The 27,583-nt window shown below is 42.9% G+C and overlaps 1 protein-coding gene across 1 annotated transcript in view; it reads right to left on the bottom strand.

Annotated features, from left to right (window-relative positions):
• BTK (Bruton tyrosine kinase) overlaps positions 1 to 27,583 on the bottom strand; it is a 172,239-nt gene that overhangs the window by 64,850 nt on the left and 79,806 nt on the right. Inside the window, exons 4-9 of the mRNA XM_088466793.1 lie at positions 20,562 to 20,643; positions 14,458 to 14,586; positions 10,403 to 10,464; positions 6,158 to 6,348; positions 4,243 to 4,305; positions 1,383 to 1,437 (exon numbers count right to left, since the gene is read on the bottom strand). Of these exons, the coding sequence (XP_088322919.1) occupies positions 1,383 to 1,437; positions 4,243 to 4,305; positions 6,158 to 6,348; positions 10,403 to 10,464; positions 14,458 to 14,586; positions 20,562 to 20,643 (582 nt within the window). The remainder of the gene's footprint in view (positions 1 to 1,382; positions 1,438 to 4,242; positions 4,306 to 6,157; positions 6,349 to 10,402; positions 10,465 to 14,457; positions 14,587 to 20,561; positions 20,644 to 27,583) is intronic.

The following is a 27,583-nucleotide window of genomic DNA, read 5'->3' on the forward strand; positions in this document are numbered from 1 at the left end:
ATTCTTTTCCTGTTTATGAAGTTGGACTCCTTAAACTAGAAACAATAAGACTTAAGTGAAAGTTTTTTAGCCAAGTAATGTTGAGGTACAGAGTGGGATGAGACAGGAAAGATTTGGTACACAAGGAATAAGTCAGACTGGCGAAATACAGACAAGGACTAGACGTCAAGTCTTCGGTACATGTAGAGTTAATCAGACTGGTTAGGTACAGACAAGGAATAGATGCCAAAGCTTCAGTACATGTAGCGTTAAGGTGCGTACACACTAGATGATATTTTACACAATTTGCCCAATTTCGATGCATCGGAACGACAAATTGTGTAAAATATGTCCACTCACGATTACGATGCCGATGCGCGTACCCGTACATGACGCACTGGAAATCGTTAAGGATGCACGATAGATCATTGGTCAGATTGGACACTTTTTAGCACCATATCGTGTCCTAGAGTGCCGGGGAGCTGCCAGGGAGAGTTCAAGGGAAATCACTCATGATATCGCATCGTGAGCACATCGTCTAGTGCAGGGGTTCCCAACCACAGTCCTCAAGGCACACTAACAGTCCAGATTTTAAGAATAGCCATAGTTATGCACAGGTGACTTAATTAGTACCTTAGTTATTTTGATTTAACCATCTGTGCTTAAGCATGGATATCACTAAAACCAGGACTGTTAGTGTGCCTTGAGGACTGAGGTTGGGAATCACTGGTCTAGTGTGTACGCACCTTTAGTCAGACTGGCTTCGGTACAGACAGGGATTAGATGGCATGGCTTCGGTACACATGAAGTTAAATCAAGGAAACAAGGCAGGAGCAAGGGTTAACCAGGAACCAGGGAGGTTGAGAGGATTTACAGGTACGACACAACAGCAGAAAGTACAAGTACTGGAGTGCAGTGCAGCCGCGGTTGATCTCCCTTAAACAGGAGATTGGCTGTCTGACATCAGCAGCTCGAGTTTACAAATAGGACCAGCAGGGGGCATGCATGGGCACAGTGTTTCCCCTGTCTGAAGGAGAGGGCAGGACCTCCCCAGCGGTCAGTGCTGCCCACTTGTTATGGTGGCGACCTGCGACGTGATATTCCGGATACCCAGCTACCTGAACCAAGAAGTCCGCCAGGTCTGAAGACGTCTGCCTCGGACCCCCTTCAGTGGTTAACTCCAGTGACTGCTTTGCAGCACTATGGCCATGCCGGTAAGTGTGGCCAGTGCCGCTTGTGACAATACAATTTAACCTGTGTGCCCAGAATAATCAAAAATTTTATTATGTATACCAAGAGAAAAACAAATAGTAAAAAACTTTACATTTATGTTTGTTTGTGTTAATAGCAGCATTTTATAAAAAAAAGTTATTTACTCATCTACTCTATGCCCAAATATTCACCTCGGCTTTTAGTAGATGCTCCGCCTGGCTCCTAGTCATGTTTTTTGAGTACCATCTGTTTGGCAAATAAATAAGAATGATTACAAAATAGAACTATCTGGATAAACAAACAGCTACCCCATTTATAAAGGTAGCTGCCACATATCACTACATTTCATCTCTGGGTCTAAAGCTGAGTACACACTACACGATGTGTGTACCCAGCGTCAGCACGATACATCGTGACATCCGTAGAACACTGCGCGATGCTGTGGACGATGGCACGATGTGTTGCATTTAGCAGCATGGCGTCGTTCATCGAATTGTCCTATCTGCTGTGCAGCACAGCAGATGGGACAATGTGACGAATAACCCACGGGCACGCGTGGTTGGGCATACACACTATGAGATCCACACGATATATCGTTCCGATCCGTGACCCAGTTTTAGAAGTGGACATAGATATATAAACAATCAGAGAAAACACATCCTTATCATGGGAGTGGAGCTGAAGTGTGACTTGCAAATAACAATGAAAAGGCATTCACAGGCCACCTAAATTCAGCATAATAAATAATTCCAAAAACCATATACAAGGACCTATTCATCATCGGGGGCCAGCATTGCTCGGGTACGCAATTAGTAGCACTGCTACATACATAATATATATATAGATATATATATAGAAAAATTGATGGGTACAGCGCCAATCTTGGCAAATTTATGGATTTATGGAACAAAGAGATGAGCTATCAGCTGTTTTTAACTGGCACCTCAGCCCGTAAATAATATGGGCGTCAGCTCTGGGTAAATAGGACAATACTAGTGCAAGTATTTAAGAAACAAATAAACAGAATTGGAATTAACCCTTCAGCGACAAGTATGCTCAGAGAAATAAATATTAGCTTGTGAATAATAAAAACAACAACAACCAAATCTGGATATAAAGTGTCTCATGCAATCACTGTAAATTCATGACGTGCAATAAATAATTAGTCAGGAAAACAAAACATAGATAGTAAAAAAGTGCCTGTGCGTTATCAATAAATAAGTAATTAATTATGTAGACAGTTAAGGTTCTGTGAAAAATACAGCCCTATAAACTGAGATCACTTGGGATAAAAGTGCCAATGCAATGAGATAAAAATCAAGAAAATTTATTTTTAAAACAAAGAGTAAAATTTGCCCATATTATATGAACCAACATAGAAGTAAAAAATGCAGCATAAATAATTTAAAAGAGAAAAAAGAGAAAATAGGTTGTAAACAATAGCAGCTTATCTGAGTGCGTAGAAAAGTTAATTCTCTCAGAAGTTCATGAGACAGGTAGCAGTCACTCCCTCCTAAAAGAATCCTCCACATTCCAGAAACAAAAAGGAAATAACGCAAAACCGCCATTGAAAATCCCTATAGAGACTGAATTTTTATATTAGTTAGTTTATTTTACAATATTAGTCCAGCTATATACAATTCATAAACATTCCTAATATATGCATTAATGCAATATGAATGATTGTATTTTTTACTGTTTATTATATATTTTTAACAATATATGCTTGGTTTAAAAACTACTATATATGATAATTTGGAAGCTAACATAACATTAACAAGGGGATGATTTTAATATAACACCCACGTTAGGACCATATTCTAATATTGTCCTTTTATTTTTGGAGTCTAGACTAATTTGAAGAAATCACGAATGTAAGCCCGTTTTAAAGTGTGGGCAAGTAATTCACACGATGCATAGGAGAAGGGCGGAAGTCTCGCCTTATAAAGCAGAAGGGCGGAACAACAATACAGGAGAACGCGGAGGAAGGGCGGAAGTGACGCCCTACAACGCGATCAGCTGAGAAGCCTGTACGCCATGACGGAACACGTGCCCAGAAAACGGAGTTGACGCACAACGCTATGAAATACGGGGGTCACGTGACAGAGTCGCCGCGCGCCTTGGATCCACATGGAGAGGACATGCCGGATATGATGTACCTTAGTGAGGGCGGAAGTAACGCCGAGAAGGGCGGAAGTAGCCCTATTGACGACTTTAAGGAAAAGTTTTAAACTACGCGCAAGCACAGTATTTAAACACTAATTACTGCCACAAACTAGATAGAGCTGAAGAAGTACTAAAAAGCTATAGCTGTACTGATAAATGGTCTTTTACAGGTGCGCTCCTGTATACAGGAAGTGATGCTGATACCTGACCTTGGTTGAACTCCTAATGGGGTATAAATATCTGACCATTACACCTATACACTATCCCCTTGATGAAGTCATAGTACGAAACGCGTTGGGAGTGACTGCTACCTGTCTCATGAACTTCTGAGAGAATTAACTTTTCTACGCACTCAGATAAGCTGCTATTGTTTACAACCTATTTTCTCTTTTTTCTCTTTTAAATTATTTATGCTGCATTTTTTACTTCTATGTTGGTTCATATAATATGGGCAAATTTTACTCTTTGTTTTAAAAATAAATTTTCTTGATTTTTATCTCATTGCATTGGCACTATTATCCCAAGTGATCTCAGTTTATAGGGCTGTATTTTTCACAGAACCTTAACTGTCTACATAATTAATTACTTATTTATTGATAACGCACAGGCACTTTTTTACTATCTATGTTTTGTTTCCCTGACTAATTGTTTATTGCACGTCATGAATTTACAGTGATTGCACGAGACACTTTATATCCAGATTTGGTTGTTGTTGTTTTTATTATTCACAAGCTAATATTTATTTCACTGAGCACACTTGTCGCTGAAGGGTTAATTGCAATTCTGTATATATATATATATATATATATGTATATTTGCTGGTAGAAACCTAAATTTTTACTGTACTGTTACATTAATACTTTTTGCTTTATTGTATGTACATACTCATATATTTCCAGTGGATCCTGGGCCTCTGTCACATAATTGCCAGGAATATATCCCTCCTGTCTGAAACAATAAACACCATTAACAACAAGCAGAAACCAATAATAATGATAATTGTTATTATTATGGAAACTTATGTCATGCACTTTATTTTGTTTGTTTGTTATCTTTTCATATGTCAAATTCCAGATGAGTCCCGCACAATGATAAAATGCTTTGTTGTGTAGTATTTCAGTCTAGTCCCAAGCATTATGAGTGCATTGAACTCTTGCTTGTTGTACTGTTTTTCTCAGTATATAAATATATTATTTGTTTCTTGTCTTAATAGTTAATACATGTCCCTTTTGTAATTACACTTGCTCTATTGTGTTCGTCTTATACTGGGCATACGCTATACAGTTATCTGTCAGATATCTGTCCAATCTGGCTGGTTGGAATGAAAACCTGGTAATGTATGGGAGCAAATGACAATCGTCCATTTACTCACCGACACTGGAAAACAGATAAAAATGGTTATTCAGACAAATTGGTTAAAAAAACACATGAATTTAACCAATTTGAAATTTTGAACAATTTTTATTTTGTCATTTTCCAGTGTTTAAGACCATATGATCGACTGTCATTTGCTCCCATACATTACCAGGTTTTCATTCTAACCAGCCAGATTGGACAGATATCTGAAAGATAATTGTATAGTGTATGCCCAGCATAAATAAAGAAATCGATGAATTGATTATTTGATTGGTTGAATCTGCCCAGCATGCTGGTCCATCAAAATGATGATGATAGATGCTCTTTTGAATACAGGAAGAGTAAAGAGTCTCTTTGGGTGATGTCATATATCTATGGAATAGGATGCATGCTTTGCTGCTTAGTTATCTATAAAGAGTTTTTTACACTTCAGCTCTGACTGAATAAATAAATATATAAAGATAGCATGCTATTACAGCAGAGGTTATATTAGCACTTATTTATTACAGCATAAAAGTGAACAAAAAAAGTTTTTATTCATATACTTCATATATTGCACATTTTCCGGCCATACAGTGCATGCTGATGTCAAAATGCGCCAATTATACGATAAATATGATTAACTTAACTTTCCTCCATGTGAAGGATGATTTGAAGTCCTTCCCAACAAAGAGCCAACATCAATGATTTGATTTATGTAAATCATGCATCAATACTCATCAGCACACCAAAATAAGACAGCCAACCTGTACAGTCTCACATTTGCCCTTAAATGATATCATCTAAAAAATATTTTTCAGCTGGCATCTATCCTCATCCCAATTATCAGTGGTTCAGTGATTAATGCTCCTGGGTTGGCCGGACGGCCCTCGATAATTAAGTATCCAACTCTCTGCAAGTAGCAGCGGTGGATACAAGTTCACTGGAGCAATTCAACATTGCTCCGGTGTGGAGACAGTTGGTCCAAAAATCGTCTGTCTCTCCACGATCTGCTTCACTCCTCCTTTCAGAGCACTGAAACTTAGTACTGCTGAGTCTGTCTGTGCTAGTGCGCTGAACTGGGCTTAACGCAGGCGCAGAAAGCCCGGGCGTCCGGCGGAAGGAGCCGGACAGGGGCAGAGAATCCCTTTTTGCAACCCAGGACTCCTTCCGGGGTGCAGGAGTAAATGCCATCTGAAGATGGCGAATGCCCCCGCAGTCAAGCTCTGAAAATATTATATTTTTGGAGCTTGATGGATTTAGGTCCCCATATATAGGGTGGCTGTGGATCAGCGATATCTCCTATCTCCTGCATTACCTTTATAATGAATAACTTCGATCCTTAATTTCTACAAAAGTAGGTGAAAATTTTTATTTTCTTCTGCTTTTGTAGAAATTAAGTGATGATGAATGGACTCCTTAAACATAAATTTTACACTATAGAGTAACTCCTAATTCATCTTACCCATTTTTGTCTCTTGCTCTTAGCCAGGGCTGGCCACTACCCTCATCCAATAGCAGATACTCTTCGCCTTTGTGTAATGGCAGGTCCTGAGCATTAATTGGCATGAAATCATACATTGCTACGACTCTGTGGGCTCCTAAAGGAGGTGCAATAGCACCTGGAGCAGGTGGGAGTGGCTTGTCAGCCTTTACCTGTGTACAGACAAAAATGAAAGATTGTTTTTGATTTGTAACTACCAAATAATTATACTACATTTTTGAGGTTCTGTGAAAATGCTTGTGACTTACACAGATCTAAAAGTAAACCTAAAATTCAAAGGTTGGAAAGGATACTGGAGCTGATTCAAACTTGTACACAAATCCGATGGATTGCGATCATTGCGTACTAGTCATCTTGACTTGTATGGGGGAGAGTTGTCAGGGGGGATCTGTGTGAGGGAGGGGGTTGTGTGTGTGTGTGGAGTCAGCAGTTCTAGGTTCTGTTTATACTCTGTCAATTTGTTGTAGATTTATTGTATTATTTGGTGTTGATTGTGCATCCTTAAATACTGTTACAGTGTTTTCTGTACACTCCTACTGTATGTATCAGACGATTTTACAAATGAAAGAGAATCTACATCTGGGAAAGCTGTATTATCTGGTGATGGCCAGGGGCAGGTGCATAAAGCAGAAATTGACGACAGTCGCCAGCCCTAGCAAACCACTTGTAATTGACTCTGTGAATGCTCCTCTGAAAATGATTGATGCTTTCTTCATAACTCGGACATAGGTTACACTTTTGTGTGAATATTTAATCAAATATTTAACAGTTATATGTTGGTGTACACAAGACAGGGAATTGTTTCTCTTGTTTTAAGTATATTTCTGTAGTTTGTTTTATGACTAATAGCCAACAGGTTTGTTGCATAGGAGGGTTAGGGTAGGGCTGCAGGGGTGGGGGCATCCAAGGCCTCTCGCCCCACCTCACGACTGCGGGCCGTGACCCCTTCCTGATTATGGCACCGGCGGTTCAAACACCGCCGCTGGCATAAAATGGTTACACATGGCAGCGCAGTGCCCTGACAGTAGCAGTGTGTACAGTAGGGGAGCAATGAGCTGCAGGGGGAGCAGAGAGATGCAGTGTGATGTGTGTGATGTGGGCAGTGAATTGTGAGGGGGAGCAGTGAGGTGTGATGGGACAATGTGAGCTTTAGGGGGCAGTGAGTTGCAGGGGGGGGCAGAGAGGTGTGATGGGACAGTGAGCTGCGAGGGGAGCAGTGAAGTGTAATGTGGGCAGTGAGGGGGAGCAGTGAGGTGTGATAGGACAATGTGATCTGTTGGGGGCAGTGAGTTGCAGGGGGGACAGAGAGGTGTGATGGGATAGTGAGCTGCGAGGGGAGCAGTGAAGTGCAATGTGGGCAGTGAGGGGGAGCAGTGAGGTGTGATAGGACAATGTGATCTGTTGAGGGCAGTGAGTTGCAGGGGGAGCAGTGAGGTGTGATAGGACAATGTGAGCTTTAGGGGGCAGTGAGTTGCAGGGGGAGCAGAGAGGTGTGATGGGACAGTGAGCTGCGAGGGGAGCAGTGAAGTGTAATGTGGGCAGTGAGGGGGAACAGTGAGGTGTGATAGGACAATGTGAGCTGCAGGGGGCAGTGAGTTGCAGAGGGAGCAGAGAGGTGTGATGGGACAGTGAGCTGCGAGGGGAGCAGTGAAGTGTAATGTGGGCAGTGAGGGGGAGCAGTGAGGTGTAATAGGACAATGTGAGCTGCAGGGGGCAGTGAGTTGCAGGGGGAGCAGAGAGGTGTGATGGGACAGTGAGCTGCGAGGGGAGCAGAGAAGTGTAATGTGGGCAGTGAGGTGTGATAGGACAATGTGAGCTGCAGGGGGCAGTGAGTTGCAGGGGGAGCAGAGAGGTGTGATGGGACAGTGAGCTGCGAGGGGAGCAGAGAAGTGTAATGTGGGCAGTGAGGTGTGATAGGACAATGTGAGCTGCAGGGGGCAGTGAGTTGCAGGGGGAGCAGAGAGGTGTGATGGGACAGTGAGCTGCGAGGGGAGCAGAGAAGTGTAATGTGGGCAGTGAGGGGGAGCAGTGAGGTGTGATAGGACAATGTGAGCTGCAGGGGGCAGTGAGTTGCAGGGGGACAGAGAGGTGTGATGGGACAGTGAGCTGCGAGGGGAGCAGTGAAGTGTAATGTGGGCAGTGAGGGGGAGCAGTGAGGTGTGATGGGACAATGTGAGCTGTGGGGGTCAGTGAGCAGTAGGGGTCAGTGAGCTGTGGGGGGAGCAGTGAGGTCTGATGGGGCTGTGATCTGTGGGGAGGGTCATGTGAGGAGTGCAGTGTGAGCTGTGTGGTGGCAGTCAGATACTGTATAGAGGAAACTGGCAATGAAAGGGGTAGTGAGAAAGCTATGGAGGGGGCAGTCATGGACATATGGAGGAAGATGGCAGTGAGAGCGCTATGGAGGAGCAGTGAGATATAGGGAGGGAGGTGGAGTAAGAGAAATGAAGGACCAATGAGAGAGACCTATGAATAATGTTCAACAGTATAAATTTTTTTTTTTTTACGAAAAGGTCTCCAAAATTGTGGATTTTTTTAAAATGGTCAAACTATGTAAAAAACAGCTATTTAACCCTTATACAGTATACTTATTTTATTAACATATATGCATATTTAATAATTAAATTATACTGAATCAGGTTTAAATGGCTCTAATTTACATAATTTGATAATAGAATAAAAATGTATGCCAGTTAAGTGGTTAAATGCAGGGGTTTATTACCTACCTCTTCTAGACAAGCCAAGACTTATAGGGGTATTCAATATGAAACGTTAACTTCACTGCCGAAGTTAACGTTTCATATCGGAGTTTTTTTCTGCGTTAAGTCTGCTGCGCGCTCCCGCTTATCCCCGTATTCAATATCAAATTAACGAAAACGGGAAACTCCGAAGTTGGATTTGCGTAAAGTTACGAATTTTTCCTTAAAATAATTGTAAGACCCCCCTAAAGTTGTAAAAACATGGGGGATCACTATGGGTACCCCCGTTTTAGCCTTTAATTGAAAGTCGGGGATTTAAATAGCCGCAGCAGGTGTTTTTTTTCCCAACATTGAAGAAGTGATGCAGAAGAGCACTTAGGGGTTTTTTTTTCGTTTTTTTAAGTGGTCCCATCAAATTTGGGGTACATGAAAATGGGTACTAGCATATTTTGGTGTCCCTAAAGTCAGTTTTTAAAAATTCTGCATTTGTGCACCTGCCGCTATAATTCTATTCTTCAAAACACCTGCCGCATACATGCAGAATAGCCCTGAACCTATTTCCCTATTGTTAAACAATTTTTTCCCACTTTTTTTTTTTGCACCCCAATTTTTAAGTTAATTTTTTGGGGTGTCCCTTTTTTTTTTTTTGACACACTTCTTTTTTAAATGTCATTCTCAGGGGTGCAGGCTATTTTTTTAAGCCTGCACCCCTAATCCCCAATTCTGCACTTTTTTTCGACACCTATTCAATGGTGAAAAGTTATCACCGTTTTTTATCAAAGACTTTTCAAAACTGCGATAAGTCTTTGAAATTGAATAGGGTGTAAAAGTAAAACAAGTGATATTAACGCAAAAACGTTAAAAAGTGTGATATTAACGCAAAAATGGACTTATCGCACCCATATTGAATACCCCTATTAGACAAACACCAACTGAACTTACATCACTAGCTGGCAGCTGAGGAAGTTGTCAAGGATGCAAGTGCAGTGAGGACATAACCAGGGCCGGCTTGAGGACCGTGCAAGCAGAGCGGCTGCACAGGGCAGCATCAATCAGCCGCTGCCGCAAGCTGCCCGGCTCCGGATGGGATTGTTAAAAGAGCTGCTTGAAAACCTCCACACTCCACCCAGCTGCTGAGCATTTACGGTATGAGATCAGGGAGAGGAAAAGGGGGAGGGAAGGAGCGGCAATGCATCACAGGGTGCACTGCCACCCTTATACCGTACTGCACAGGATGATAAAGTTGGTCATGGACATATCTTGGCCTTTTATTTTGAGTACTTTTTGTTGCATGTTTGTCCTGGTGTTTATTTTTTAATGATTTGCAGCTAGTTGAAGGGTTCATGCATTCACTATTTTCACCCAGAAAGTCGCATCCCAAAGCATCACTAGTCATTCTCATAAATTTCAGCTCCAGACCCATGTGGACCTTAATCTGGCACTGACAACATTCTGTGTAAAACTGCTCTGTATTACTATTATTTCCTGAGGATTATGTTGTTACTGTTACATCAGATGGTGCTGGTGGAAGTGGCTTTCGGGATCTACGACGTGAAGGATCATTCTTCAGGACTGCAAAATAAAGGAAGGAAAATGAGATTCAGTATATTTATTTTATTGTGTGTATACCATACTTGCCTACCCTCCTGATTCGGCCGGGAGCCTCCTGAAAATCGGGTGCTGCTTCCGTACCCCCGGAAAGGCAGGCCAGCCTCCCAGCGGCCGATGACCCCTCCGTCCTCCGCCGCCGTTACAAGAAAAAACCCTGCAGTGTGGAAGGCCGATAACGTGATTCACGCTGAATCGTGTCATTTAGACATTGCCCCCTGCTTCACAATACCCACAAATGCCGGCCAGGCCCCCTGCTATGTCGATCTGGCTGCTCCCTCCCGGAAGGGGCAGCCAGAATGTCGGCAAACATGGTGTAACACACACACACAAGTGATTTTATACAGGTAATGGATATCACGCGATGGGGTCCACTAAACTGCGACTCCAAGTGAATTCAAGTGTGGATCCTGGAAGCATCATCATGTGTAAAAGGAGTGCCTTTACTTCAGTAACAGTGGAACACTCGCTCCCTGATCAGCATTCCCACTACAAGCTGTACAGCTTGGCTGCGGTAAGGATATTGAGCAGCTCACTAGCATATGGGATACATTTAATTAAGGAGGTTTAGTAGGTGCATAGGCAAATGCAGGGGGTGTTTCCAGTTGCCTGGAAACCCCCTCTCCAGTCCACACCATGACCACAAAATAAATAGTATATAATACAATTTTACAAAAGCTGCACATTCTCCTCAGTATCACAAACGAAATAATGTGAAGTTTTTAGCATGTATCTGCCGGCAATGAATACACGTGTGTGCCAACTAGGAGATTTGTAAAACATGCACATTTAGGATTGCACTGCTATAGACCATCTATACGGTTAATTATTAATACTGTTATCCAGTGTATAAGGAGACCAATATGTACATATATGTCCAGAGCAGTGCTAGGTTCTTCTGCTGCTCCCCTTACTACTGTTTTGTTCCCATGCTCTGGAATGGTGCCAACATGTGAAATAAAAACATTCAGCTCAGGCAGGATGGCCCTACTGCCACATCTAATGGCTTACTGTGATCTCTGGCCCTGTATATGTTAGAATTATGATATTCACTACACTTTGTATGATGCATATTAAAGTTGGTTAAGTGCTAATTATGTACTCTTCATGGACTGGCCACACTCGCTCTAAACGTAAGCATTTGGAAATGCCCCTCTAGAAATCCTGCATTTGCCCCTGAGGTGCAGCCACACATGCATATTTCACAGTGTTACTAACCTAATACTTGCCTACTCTCCCGGGACTGTCGGGAGCCTCCCGAAAATCGGGTGCCGCTCCCGACACCCCGCAAGACTAGGCAAGTCCCCCGGAATGGATGCCGGCTCCCCGCTAACCCCTGCGCCAGCCTCAAAAGTGGGCGGTGCGGGGGTGTGATGACGCGATTCAGCACGAATCGTGTCATCGTAGCCCCGCCCCCTGCCTTATAATGCCAGTAATATTGGCATTATAAAGCGGGGGGCGGGGCCACTATGACGCGATGGCGTCAGCACGCCCCCACTCCGCCTCCTTGACCCGCCCCCATCCTCCCTGCTGGACGGACCTGCCAGCCCCCTCCCGGATTCCCCTGCCGAGATGTCGGCAAGTATGACTAACCTCATTTGAAGTGTATAATATGGCTCATTACAAGCATAAGGTTAGTGTGCTTATTAACACACCGTTACTAATGTACAGACTGGCCGTGAATCACATGTGACTTTTTATGCTATTAAGGCAAAACAACATTGTTCTACACAGAGGACAGGGCCGCAACTAGGGGGGGGCTGAAGGTGCACGTGCACCGGGTGCGTTGCTGTTCCTGGTGCCAGTGACCTCCAGCCCGACGCTGCAGAGAGGATCCAAGCTGGACGTCCGCTGGTAATATTTATTACCAGCGGGCGCCCGGCTCCTTCTCTGCAGCAACGCGGTGTAGCCGGAGGCTGGAGTTCTCTCCCGAACTCCAGCTTCCGGCTCTCCCCACGGGCACTATGGGGGAGACGTCATGACGTCTCCCCCATAGTTCCGAGGAGCAGCCGGTGGACCGGACGCGACGCTGGATCCAGGAGCAGGGTTCAAGGTAAGTATTTTTTTTTAATAAGCTGCACTACAGGGGCATTACTATGGGGGCATGGGCATTACCACAGGGGCATTACTATGGGGGCATGGGCATTACCACAGGGGCATTATTATGGGGGCATGGGCATTACCACAGGGGCATTACTATGGGGGCATGGGCATTACCACAGGGGCATTATTATGGGGGCATGGGCAATAAGGGGCATTACTAATGGGGCATGAGCACTACAGGGGCATTATTATGGGGGCATGGGAATTACCACAGGGGCATTACTATGGGGGCATGGGCATTACTAAGGGGGCATGGGCACTGCAGGGGCATTACTATTGGGGCATGGGAACTACAGAGGCATTACCACAGGGGCATTATTATGGGGGCATGGGCATTACCACAGGGGCATTATTATGGGGGCATGGGCATTACCACAAGGGCATTAATATGGGAGCATGGACTCTACAGGGGCATTACTATGGGGGTATTAACATATGGGCATTACTATGGGGCATTACAATATGGGCACTACTACAGGGGCATCGTTATGGGGCATTACTATGGGGGCATTATCATATGGGCACTACTACAGGGGCATTACTATATGGGCACTACTGCACGGGCATTACCTCAGGGGACATTACTATAGGGGCACTGCTGCAGGGGGAATGACCAGGGGGGGGGGCGCCAAATTACTGTCTTGCCCCTGGTGACAAAAATCCTAGTTTCTGCGCTGTAGAGGATCAAACTGAAGGTCCAAGTTACATGATACATGATATACATATTTACAGAAAACCAGATACAAAAGCAAATCCAAAACCAAGGACCAAAACCAAAACACAGAGGTCTGCGCACATCTCTGGTTACATATAAACAACACATACTGATGCAGAGTTGAGGCAAATCAACTGTAATTACACCCACATTGTGTGCATGTAAATGAGGGTGCTCGCCAGTATGCTGGGTTGTACATCTGCACCACTATATGCTCTATCCTTGGTGCAAGAGATCCACCTGAAAACTGGCATACACACAATCTGCATAGCCCGCAGTTACATAGATAAACTCCAGCCTTGTATAAGCTTCGCCTAGGTGTGAACACCCAGTTACCATACTGTTAAGCCTGTGACTTAGGGACCTATTCATCAACACTAAAATAACGTTTTTAAGGACATTTTCCCCTTAATTACCATTATTTTAGTATTCCTGAACACACTTAGCACAGGAGATATCACTGATATCACAAAATTACCGCAGCTGTAAGTAGTGCTGCGAATGCGCTGGGTTTACGAATGTAACAGCGCATTTGCAGCACGGATTCCAGCTGCGGTAAGTTAGTGTAGACAGGGGAAAGTATCGATTTCCTGAAAAGCTGTCATTGCAAAAATGACAGCTTATCGGAATAGATAGTTATGGAAAGGAGGAATGATGAATTCCTCCTGTAATTAGGTAGAACTCCATGCGAGTTCTAAACCTAATTACCTCCAACGAATTTTAAGGTATGATGAATAGGCCCCTTGGACTTCAATAAGGGTTTCTTAATAACTTGGACACAGTGAGTGAGCATGCTTCTTTACTGTACAACAGCAGGAAAAACCAGACACAGACTAGAAATTCATACGCCAACTAATACAAACAAATAATAAGATCCGTTGTAACCTTCCACCAGAATACATACAAAGCAATGAGAACTATATACACCACACATACAGTTACGTCCCTTCAGCTGCAAGTGGAGATGTGACCTAGTTGCGTATGACTCAGCGTTGCCCATAGTTTTGTAGGCTCTACATCAGAACATACAGAGTGTGAATGCACAAACAACCCATGCAAAGAACTGACTTGTATTCCACTCTGCATCAGCCCCATTATGTAGTTACATATCACTATGGTATTTATACTTAGAAACTGACTTCCATTGGCACTGCGCAGTACTTGGCATCCCAAAGCATTTTTAGCTGTCTGGGCACAACACAGGTACTGTCCATCTTGGTGGAACCGTGGATGAAACTTCTGAGCCTTGTCAGTATTACACCGGATAACTAAGAAACAAAAAGAAATAGTAATTTATATGAGATACAGATGTGTTCTCCGTCGCCGTTGCTGCATTCGCGTTACACAGCTCTTCTACTCGCGCCTAGTCCTGTGCGAGTTTACTCATGCTGAGCATCTTACAGTAAATGCATCTTATTTGCAATGTAATGTCACTAAAACACATAAGCAGACTTTGCTGATTAAAACGATATGCAGCATGTGTATGTTCTGTGTGCGACTGCAGCTGTAGCTGTATCTGTATATAAAATACTATGTTACAGTGTCAGTGGCTGTTTACCACACCACGTTCCATTGTGATGGTTTTACAGACTCAGCCACACACAGAACATACATGTCTTTTGTGGCTCTAAAAATACCTTGCCCCAGCTTCTTTCTATCCATACTTGCCAACTTTTCCTGATTGTCAGGGAGACTCCCCGAAACACTGTAGTAGCAATCTCCCCGACTCCCTGAAGGGTCTAGCAATATTCCTGATTTTGCATCTTACCCCCCCCCATTATGTAGCTATTATATACTTGGGGTAAAACATAAATCAGAGATAAATACATTCAAATGGTATAATCAGTGCAATTTTCCTGCATTGGGGGGTGCGAGAGGAAATCCTTTAGCCGCCTAAACAACGCGTTGTATTGAATAGCTGCGGGAGCTCGCTCCCGCGGCTATTCTACATCGCATTGAATTGAATTTCCCCCAGTGATCCCTATGGCGACATGCGTTTTTCATATAAGGTTCATCTTGGCCACTTATATGGAACCACTTGTAAAACACAAAACATGAGCAAGCCCTGAAAAGTATCAGTGTGTTTTCATCAACAAGTAGATCTTAAGGCCCCTACACACGAAACGATATAGCTGCCGATCCGCCGCGTTGGAACGATAAAACAGCTATATCGTTCCGTGTGTATGATCTCTCTGCATGTTCAAAAGATCTGGCGAATCGTCTGACAATCCCATGCAGTGCTGGGGAGGGCTGGCATACCCTGTGTATAGGGACCGGACCACCCCATATGTTGGCCCTCGTATCGTCAGTCGCATCGGTGGGTACACATCGTACCGTGTGTACCACCCACCTTTACTACCTGCTTTGGGGCTCATTACAATTGGGTATACAGTAAGTCAATATTTTGGTAAACCTCTCAGATGTAGCAGTTCATGTCCACTTTATGTGCTGCTTTCGCAATCTCCCTGAAATGCTTTCTCAAATGTAGGCGAGTATGTTTTTATCACTAATGTCACACTCTCAAGTCTCAATAACTGACCTATTATCACTTTATTACACGGCAGAGAGAGTCCTATAAAGGACATATTTTCCTCTAGGTTCTGAGCCCCTTGTTTGCCAGGTATTAAATAGGATAATATATATATATAGGTGAGCACCACGGTGAGTATGGTAAAAATATTTTGAATCAAAGCACACATAAAAGACTTATATCTATGTTTCCAGCATACAGCACACAGGTATCAATGGCAATCGCAGCACTTCGTCAGTGGGTGTCGATGAAACACGTTTGGGGCGTGGCTTCGTGACGTCACAACACCGTGACACCGCCGCGTTTGAAGTGAAGTCCATGTTAGGGAACCGGAGCCGGGACGTTATAACCACTGAATGTGATACAGCTTTCTATTGCGGATACCATCCAAGCTGCTATTACTGTCACCAGGCTCTGTGAATCCCGCCATTACCGTTGATACCTGTGTGCTGTATGCTGGAAACGTATTAAGTGGATTATATCAATACAATTGACAGGAGAGTTCTGGAAAGGGATAATGGTAATAAGGGGGAGAAAGAGAAATTATGACCCTCCATTATAAACTGTGAGCTCTGCAAGCAGACTTACTACACTTTATAGAAACAAATGTAAAGTCTAATAAGAATATTTTTAAACAGTAATTTGTGCCATATTGTGTGAGACACCTGGCGCAATTCCTGTACTGTGTACTTTTCCTCAGGTGTGCTGCTTTTTCCTCAGGTGTGCTACTTTTTCCTCAGGTGTGCTGCTTTTTCCTCAGGTGTGCTACTTTTTCCTCAGGTGTGCTACTTTTTCCTTGATTTTGCATCCAAGTTCGTAAATCGTGTACTAGATACTTATAATTAGTTTGTTAAAGTCGCAGATAAAGCATAGCAATATATGGCGCAGGTCACTCGTATCAGACCTGCCTTTTGCTTTCTTACACAGACTGCATACTTTTTGCTCAGGTTTGCTACATTTTCCTCAATTTTGCAGAGGACGCAGTAGCTATCGCAGCTGTTTACATGATTCAGCAGAGGACGCAGTAGCTATCGCAGGACCTGATTCAGCAGAGGACGCAGTAGCTATTGCAGGACCTGATTCAGCAGAGGACGCAGTAGCTATCGCAGGACCTGATTCAGCAGAGGACGCAGTAGCTATCACAGGACCTGATTCAGCAGAGGACGCAGTAGCTATCGCAGCTGTTTACATGATTCAGCAGAGGACGCAGTAGCTATCGCAGGACCTGATTCACCAGAGGACGCAGTAGCTATCGCAGGACCTGAGTCAGCAGAGGACGCAGTAGCTATCGCAGGACCTGATTTAGCAGAGGACGCAGTAGCTATCACAGGACCTGATTCAGCAGAGGACGCAGTAGCTATCGCAGGACCTGATTCAGCAGAGGACATAGTAGCTATCGCTGGACCTGATTCAGCAGAGGACGCAGTAGCTATCGCAGGACCTGATTCAGCAGAGGACGCAGTAGCTATCGCAGGACCTGATTCAGCAGAGGACGCAGTAGCTATCGCAGGACCTGATTCAACAGAGGATGCAGTAGCTATCGCTGGACCTGATTCAGCAGAGGACGCAGTAGCTATCACAGGACCTGATTCAGCAGAGGACGCAGTAGCTATCGCAGGACCTGATTCAGCAGAGGACGCAGTAGCTATCGCAGGACCTGATTCAGCAGAGGACGCAGTAGCTATCGCAGGACCTGATTCAGCAGAGGACGCAGTAGCTATCGCAGGACCTGATTCAGCAGAGGACGCAGTAGCTATTGCAGGACCTGATTCAACAAAGGACGCAGTAGCTGTTGCAGGACCTGATTCAGCAGAGGATGCAGTAGCTATCGCAGGAACTGATTCAGCAGTGGACACAGTAGCTATTGCAGCTGATTACATGGTAGCAGCTGCAATCAGGCCCGGCGACAAGGGGGGGACTAGGGGCACAGGTGTGATGGGCCCCGAGGTTGTAGGGGGCCCAGGAGGGGCCCACACATAAATTTTTCCCTTCATCACTGCCTGCGCTGCTGCATGATCTGAAGGGCACAGCAGGCAGGTAGGTACCAGCGTGGTCGGTGGCCGGTGCAATAAAGTTTATCTTTATCGCGGTGCAGCGCATAATGTCAGCCAGCGCCGCACTCACGCACTACCACCAGCAGACAGACAGGAGCCGCGGCAGCATGGTAAGTGTTAGTGCAACACTGATAGGGCTGCCCACCGGAGTGACACTGGCAGGGGGCTGGCCACTGGAGGGACACTCGCAGGGGGCTGGCCACCGGAAGGACACTCTCAGGGGTCTGGCCACAGATCGGACATTCGCAGGGGGCCTATTCACAACGAGGGGCACTGACAGGGGCCTGGCTGCAGGGATGGGGGCCCCTAAAAAATGTGTGTATCGGGCCCCATGGTTTCTGTTGCCGGCCCTGGCTGCAATATCTCTAATATGGTAATGCAGTGGAACTTGTCATGCCTCCAGCATGCACTACTGATCCGAGTTGCGTTCTAAAATGGAACATTGGATCATCTGCAATCTCATCAGCCGGCTTAGTGACCCATGGAGTCACGCAAGCCAGCCGCCGCAGATGATAAAAAGAGGCCAGAAAAACTCAGTCAGTCAACGGAGATCCTGTTGACTGACTGAGATCTTTGTTACTCCCCCACAACGGTGGCGACATGCCTCCATTTTAGGAAACAAAGCCCATTGCCGCCCCCTCTTTGAAACAGCAGCAGACTGTCAATCACTGACAGTTTGCCACCAAAACCCATATTGCACATGTGCAGTACAGGTCCGGCACATGCACTGATTCTCATACATCGTGAATCTGTGTGAAAAAAATACTACATATGCAGCTAAATCAGGCCTTTAGTTTGCAAATAGTGTACTAGGGGCCTGATTCAGCAGTTCATGCAGATACCCGATGTTCGGGAACCTGCGCAGGCCCCATTCTATGAGTGTGTATAATAGGTCCTGCTTACACACTCGTAGACTGTCAGTGATTGACAGTCTGCTGCCGTTTGTGGGCGGGAAGGGGGCGGCGATGCCCTGAGTTTCCCGAAATGGAGGTGTTTCGCCATTGTTGCGGGGGAGGGAAGAAGCCAGGATCTCCGTTGGCTGACGGAGATCTCCTGGCTTTTTCAACTCAATTGCGGCGGCCAGCTGTGTGACCCCATGGGTCACCTTAGCCGGCCGATGTCCCGCAAAGTATCCGATGCTGCATTCTACAATGCAGCTAGGATACGTAATGGAGCAGGAGGCATGATACAACCTGCTACATTACCATACCTGCACAGACGGAATAGCTTGCAAGCAGCTTAGCTATTCCGTCTGAAGCTGAATCAGGCCCTAGGTACTTAGGATAAGTGTTTTTGTCACAAAGGAATTGGTAAAAAGTTGCAGAGTAAGCATAACAATGAATGGCTAGAGTCATTGGTATTGTACCTGTGTTTTCCCTGTTTAACCTACATTGTCTACTTTTTCCTCAACTTTGCCAAATTTTCCTCTACTTTGCTACAGTTACGTCCTTTTCCTCAGTTTTGCGTCTTAAGCTGCATACACACACAACGATTTAGTAAATGAACTATTTTAGTAAACGATATTCGTTAATTTTTTCAAGGCAAAAATGAACGAAAATCGTTTACTAAAATCGTTCATTTACTAAATGTAATGAACGATTTTTTGGAACTACAAACGATTGTTGCATATTCCCTTACTGAAAATCGTTGAGTTGGTCAGTCTGACTGAACTACAAACGTGAACGCGCATAAACGATAATCGTTCATCGTTTTAAGCCAGAAAGTGACCGATTTTTTCAATGATTGAATGAAAAATGATATTGTTATCGATAATCGTTCAAAAAATCGTTGTGTGTGTATGCACCTTATGTAATAGTGTGCACTTAGGATTAGTGTTTTGGTGCGGCTACTTAGCAAAATCTGTAGCGCACTAAATGGCTCCTATTTGGCGTGATTTAAAGACAGGTGTTTGTGGACACATCTGTAAAAAAATATGGAGATAGGGCCCCTTTAAGCCATTGCCATATAGGGTCTAATTCAGATTTAAGAGTACATTTTAAAAAAGGAGCAATTTGCACCTTGGTAAAACTGTGTTACATTGCATTGGGGCAGTTTTTAAAATGTACATAGATTTAGAACTGGGAAAGGATTTGTGCTAGATAAATTCTAAGTTTCAGTGTAAAAATAGAGCTGTCTAGTATTTGTTTGTGACATGCAAAAGTTGCCAGTATTTTCCCTACATGCACATAAATAACTTAATTTGCACCCCTTGCATTGCCACATGGTTTGTTCCAGGAGCAAATTAATCCTTTTATGCTCCTTTATTTATTTGCTCCTAACTCTGAATCAGGTCCATAAGGAGCAAGTAACAGAGACTGCAGAGATGAATGTACTGAAATTGATTATGGATGTTGGAAAATGTTGCTATTTAAGTGAGAAGGCAATAAAATCTGATGTCAATGTCCAGATGCTTATTATTCTTAATAATAATAATAATAATAGTAATAATAATAATAATAATAATATTTTCACGGGGACAAAAAACTGCAATAGTGAAATATATTTTGTTTTGTAACAATATTAAAATATGTTGATTGCATTGCTTTTAATTAGCATATCCACAATTAATCAAACATCACTGGTAGAGGTACCCTGTTTAATAGTGGAGACAGGCGTATAGAGTTTTACATGTCAAGCTACCCTAGAGAAGAAAGGTTACCATGCTTTAGCTGGTGAATCCAACGTTTACGTAGCTCTTCTGTGGGTGCGAAGACATACAGCGGTCCCTCATCATATATTATCTGAAAGATTAAAACATTACTCAGATTACATCAGATTAAATGATAACCTACTGATAAATATCTACTCTGTACTACAAAGCTCACATGTTGTTCCTAATTGTACACAACTCTCCTGTTGTGCCCAGTAGTACACAGCTTCCCCTGCTGTGTCTATAGAACACACTTTCCATGTGTAACACTAGTAAACATCCATGCCATCTAGTAAGGGTCGCCACAACGTTTTTAGGTTGGGGGTGCAAAATATGATTTCATTTTGGCATCCTGCACTCTTATCTTTTATACTTATAGTGTTGGACTGGTGTGCTCTTCAACGATCCTGGATAGATATCCCACATACAAATATTTCAATCTACGTTTCCAATTGCATAGAATCTTTATCAAGGCTTCATTATTGTCAAAAGGATACAAATAATCTCTAAAGTAGGCAATAAATACAGTGTAAGCACACTACGCACCCCAGCTCTAGTATACAATATACAACTCACAAATAGGGATATAGGGTTATACAATGTGGCAGATATAGATATTATGTCAGAGAGCGTTTTCATTCCTCCAATGTGTATATTCAGATACACATAAATTGTGTCATTTCTATAACTGACAGTGTAGGTAAAATCAGTGATGCTTAGTATACTCTCCAAACTATGCACAGTAGCATGTGAATGATCAAATAGGTTAAACTAAATATATAGTCTATAACTGCTAGCTTGAGCAAACTAATATCACCACATCACTTGTACTTACTATATTACCAACCCATCACTCAGTGCAATATGGGGGATCGTAGAGTTTATACCACATATATATTTGATAACAACTAGTTTAATCAAGACACAACATAAGGACATGGCCAATATAATTAAAATAACAAAACTTGATACCATATGGCCTAAGGGGCTCAACGATTCTATACATTACAATATATTCCTATGAGGGGTGCACTCCGAGTGTCAATTTGCCATATACTTTTTTGTGATAAGTCTGATTGGGGCTATAAGTTGAAGACTATACCTAACAATAAATGCGAGGTTTGGGTCAGGTGTTATTTTTTATTTATTTTTCTATTACTATTTTAGTTTATATATATTTTTTTTTTTCTGTGGTCCGAAAAACGAGTCGGTGTACAAGGTGGATAACGGGATGTATATGTATGAAGATACATATGTCCATACTTTTGTCCAGGAATGATAATGTTTGTCCATGCAAGATGACGTTTAGCCTCTTTCTGAGTTCCGTTTTTTTGGAGGGAAAAATCCGAACTCGGCATGCAAACTCGAACCTATCCGAGCCTGCACATCCCTAATATATTATATATATATATATATATATATATATATACATATACACACACAGTCAGGTGCATAAATATTGGGACATTGACACAATTTTCATATTTTGCCCTCTATTCACCACCACAATGGCCTTGAAATGAAACAAACAAGATGTGCTTTAACTGCAGACTTTCAGATTTCATTTGAGGGTAATTACATCCAAATCAGGTGAACGGTGTAGGAATTACAACGGTTTCTATATGTGCCTCCCACTGCGGCAAAAGTTTTAAGGTTTAGGCAGGTGTGGAAAAAATGCTGCAAAGTAAGAATACTTTAAATAATAGAAGTGTTAATTGCATTTTGTTAATTGATAAAAAATAAGCTGAGTGAATGAACAGAAGAGAAATCTTGGTGTGACCACCCTTTGCCTTCAGTGGAGCATCAATTCTTCTAGGTACACTTGTACGGATTGTAGATTACAACCAGATGTATGATTAACCAATCATACCAAACAGATGATAATGATCTGAATTTTCATATGTAGGTTAAAATACAGTTATTAACTGAAACAGAAACAGCTGTGTAGGGTGCTTAAAACTGTGTGAGGAACAGCCAAATTTAAGACTCAAGGTAGTTACACTGCATCAGCAATGTCTCTCCCAGGCAAAGATTTCAAAGCAGACTGGGGTTTCAAGACGTGCTGATCCAGCTCTTTTGAAGAGCACAAAGAAACGGGCAACGCTGAGGACCGTAGACGCAGTGGTTGGCCAAGAAAACTTAGTGCATGAGATGAAAGACACATCATGCTTACTTCCCTTCGAAATCGGATGTCCAGAACTGGCAGAAACCAATAGGACCCAGGTACACCTATCTACTGTTCAGAGAAGTCTGGCCAAAAGTGGTCTTCATGGAAGAATTGCGGCCTAAAAAGCCATACCTTCGACGTGAAAATAAGGCCAAGTGACTCAACTATGCAAGTAAACATAGGAACTGGGCAGCAGAAAAATGGCAGCAGGTGCTCTGGACTGATGAGCCAAAATGTTAAATATTTGGCTGTAACAGCAGGCAGTTTGTTCGCCAAAGGGCTGGAGAGCGGTACAATAGTGAGTGTCTGCAGGCAACAGTGAAGCATGGTGGAGGTTCCTTGCAAGTTGGGGCTGCATTCCAGCAAGTTCAGTTGGGGATTTGGTCAGGATTAATGGTGTCCTCAATGCTGAGAAATACAGGCAGGTACGTATCCATCATGTACTTATCCATCAGGGAGGCGTCTAATTGGCTCCAAATGTATTCTGCAGGAGGAGCAGGACAATGACCCCAAACATACAGCCAATGACATTAAGAACTATCTTCTGCGCAAAGAAGAACAAGGAGTCCTGGAAGTGATGATATGGCCCTCACTGCAGTCGGCACTACACTGCCTAACTAAGGCGGGCCATTACCGATGCCTATCTTAATCCCAATGCCAGAACACAGAAGGACGGCAGCCCGAACGAGATAAGTCCCTTAGTGTTAGCTGCGGGGGGAGGGAGGGATAGGTTTGGGTAATGTAGTGGGGTTAGCGGTATGTTTTTTTGGGGGGAGGTTAGGGTTAGACACCCCTAGGGGGGAGGGTTAGGCACCACTGGAGGGGGGGAGGGTTAGGTTTAGTCATGAAGGGGGGAGATTTAGGCTTAGGCAGTAACGTGGAGGGTTAGGGGAAGGGTGCAGGGTGGGGAGGGTTAGGCTGCAAGAAGGGAGGGTTGGGGGGAGAAGGGGGAAGGGTAAGTATACTTACCCGACCCCTGTCAGGATACCAACTACCGTGATGCCGCTGTCGGTATTGTGACAGGAGGCATCCGGTCAGCCGGCATTACATACTGATTCCGAAATTAGTTTACTTTTCACAATAATGAAAATCCATCAGTTATAATGTACTGAGTTTATTGCCCAGTAGTATTCTTGTATATCTGCTAATGGTATTCATATGTAAAGTTTAAGCAGTACTGGTGAATATAGCATACATATTCTTATATCTGGCATGGTTAATCCCATATAAGGGGCACCAAGGATATGATAGGACAAGAAGAGTGATCAGGGCATGAGGCACAGCCACATAATGTTGTGAAGTAGCACATCCCACAGAGACAACAATTCTGCCCCCAACTCTGAGAGTGAGACAGAATGCCGGAGAATGCTGTTAAGAAGGATCCGAGATACAGTTCTCTTGGGATAGACTGTTGCGGCAGTGTGCTGATGAGAGAGACTGCCGTTGACAGTGTTGGACCAAAGAAAGGCAAAGGTGGCTTTAGCAGACCTCTCATAATGAGAAACATGGCTTTGGGCAAGAGATTATCATATCAGACACTGTTCACCATTATTTTAATAAGTAGTAAAAAGGCCCGCATTGTAACGCCTGCCCCCCCTGCTCAGTCCTCGCTTTCGCACACTATCATGCCCCCACCCGTGGACCCCTCCATCCAGTCCTCACACTTACCACGTCCCATCTCTCCTGGCTCTTGCTAGGCTATGACCTGACTGTCTGTACCATCTACCTAGCAGTGAGAGCCGTTGGGGCACCCACATGTTGGAAATTAATGTTGGTAATGAAATAAACCTTAAACATTTATTATATAGATTTTGGTCAATTGGCAGAGTTGAATCTCTTACACCAGTAGCCCCAGCATTTCCACACTTTACCAGCACATCTTATAACTTTATACAAACATAAGTACCTTGATAGCGCTGATTGTAAATACACCTGATTTCAATCGGGATATGTTAATAAATTACCTAATGTTATAAAATTATATAATTTATTCCATAATTATAACACAACAAACAAAAAAAAATAGAATATCAAAGAAAAACATATAATGTTACATGGAGGGAGAAAGGGTTCCACAAACAACTTCTCACCCAAACAAGGTGCTGCGGTGGGCAAGTGCTAATTAAGCAATAGCTCGGCACCACCGCAGGGAGTGTGTTAAGTCCAAAAGTATGGCTGGGTTCCCAAATAACGTCCCTCCTGGTCCTCAGGTAATCACCTTTCTGCAACGTGTTTTGGATCACTAGGGGATCCTTCTTCAAGCAAAGGTGACTTGTGGTCTGCAACTGTCCCTTTTTATAGCCTAATCCAACCTCTGATTGGTCTTCAAATTCCCGCGCGTTACCGATGGATGCGGCGGCCGCGTCACTTCCGGTATTAGCCAGACGTTTCATGCGTTCCACCTTGCTCCGACTTCCTTCCAAAACCCGGAAGTTGCGTGCGTTCCATTAGTCGGGGGAAAGACTCTCTTCAGCATCACATTCAATGGTTGCTAGGGAATAGGTGTTTGGGCTCCGGTCGCGGCCAACTTGGTGTGGACTAAAATTCCAAAATATACAGCGATCTATGGAGTTTATCCCGTTTAATGAATTTCATTAATATCAAAATCAAATAAAGCTCCTTTGATTCCAAGTTTCAAGATAAACACTTTTGTATGCTCAGCTGGTAAAAAACTATGCCATACTGTGTATTCCGGCACTGTCTATCCCTGAAAGCCAGCTGAACATTTCCTTGTTAATCTTCCAAATAAGTTAAGAGCCATAAAAAGGGAAAAGATAAAAAAGGGGAAAAGATAAAAAAGAGAATGGAGTTAGATATATTTAGACAATAAACACTAGATAAAAAATTACAAAATCAAAATATTAATCTAAAAACAATTTCAATTCGAAATCGAGATTTAAGCCTTTTGGCGACAAAGTTTGTAAATCAAAAATCCACTTCATCTCACTAGTGGCTAAATGCTTCTCTATATCATTGGTTCTCCAATTAGATTTAATTAGCTGGATACCAAAAAAATGTTTTATTTGATTTTCATTTTTGTTATGCACTTTTAAGAAATGGTCTTAAAAAGAGTGAGTATTGAGTCCTTTTCTGATATTATATAGATGCTCTGCCATACGTATTTTCAAATTTTTAGTAGTTCTCCCCACATAAAATAAACCACAAGTACATTCTAAGATGTATACAACATTCCTTGAATGGCACGTGATAAAATCCTTTATTTTATGTACTTTTCCTTTTATAATGAACTCTGTAATCTTTTTGGTATTTCCGTATGATGATGCTGTGGTTCTACACATTAAACAGCTTCCACATCTGTGGAAGCCTTTTGATCTTTCACTTACTTGATTCTTTTCAGGGAGAGTACTCCTAACTAATTTATCCTTGAGAGAAGGAGCCTATATATATATATATATATATATATATATGGAAATAGTAGTTCTTGGATCGCGCACAGTGTATTATCCTGATTGTAACATTGAAGTGCTGGTATCATACATATGAATAGTTAATCGACCACTTAAATCCTTCAAATAAGAGGAGGCAGAAGTCCCTTCCGTAGGTCTGTATGGCAGTCAGACGAAATAGTGATCTGGAAAATGGGGTGGAAAGGACAAGCGCCAAATAGTGTGATAAATTAATGAATAATGGTGCCCGTGCTCAAATAATAATGTGCGTACCAAAAGATAATTCTTTAAAGCTTATCTGTAAATCTTGTTGGTGGATGACATAGAGCTGGACCCGGGTTACTGGTGCCAAATAGGACCTTGATAAGAAGAGGCTCTTTGCAGAGCCAAGTGGAGAAGAAAAATAATATAGTGTAGTATTTTCAGAATAGTGAGTCTCGTGATAAATGGTTATGCGTTCCCAATAATTTCTTGTGTAAATGCATGTAGTGATAACCTTGGTAGCTGTATCCAAGTTTCTTCTCTATTTTTCAGCCCCAGAAAGTACCCACATAATGTGGTGATGGTCTTCAAATGAAATAAAAAAACATCATCAGCACTGGTGTACTTAAACAGGGGGACTTTATTACATAAACGAGGTAATGAACAAAGTATAGGACAAGTTAACACAAAATAAAGGGAAAATAGCTTATCTGTGAGGTGATGTCAAGTCTGTCTGAGAGAGGCTGGCAATGCCCAACGCGTTTCGTCCTTTGGACTTCCTCAGGGGTAATGGTATAGGTGTAAATATACAGCCTTATATACCCTATGGTGGAGGTAATCATTAGGTCTAAAAATGGCGCTAAACGCCGTTTAGCGCATGCGCAGTGAACCGCGGCCATCTTGGTGACATCATCCGTGATGTCAGTGGTATCCCAAAATGCCACGCGTGTTGCACCGCGCATGCGCGACTCACGGCAAATACATCGCGGCTTGTAATAACAAGTTCCGCCTTGTGTGCCGTGTGGGTGAAGTGGAAACACCCGGCGGCGAGTAAACAAAGGGACTTAATCATTAAGATGTGATACAGTGCTCCTAGAGACTCATGCAGGCAGCGGCCATTTTGTTGGTTATCCATAAATAGTTAGATACCTGGCGGCCATTTTGTTGGTTAGTAACAGGTTTCACTGATGACATAGTTTAAACGGTAGCCATTTTGTTGGTTTGAACAGATACATAGTACTTTAAGGAGTCTGTTCTCAGCTTAAATATATATTCCAAACTTATTATATAAGAGTCTGATCATTATAGTCAATGTCATATTCACATAATAAATTAATAAATAGACATATAAGTTAGGATATTACAAACAGATAACCAGATAAAATATGCAATATAAAATATAAAATAAAAAGATTTTTTTGTGTCCCAGTTAATAAATATTAAAAGAATAATATGGCAATAAAAGTGACCTGGAT

This window comes from Taudactylus pleione, unplaced genomic scaffold (assembly GCF_031769625.1).
Source record: "Taudactylus pleione unplaced genomic scaffold, aTauple2 ptg000009l, whole genome shotgun sequence".
Classification (NCBI taxonomy): Eukaryota; Metazoa; Chordata; class Amphibia; order Anura; family Myobatrachidae; genus Taudactylus; species Taudactylus pleione.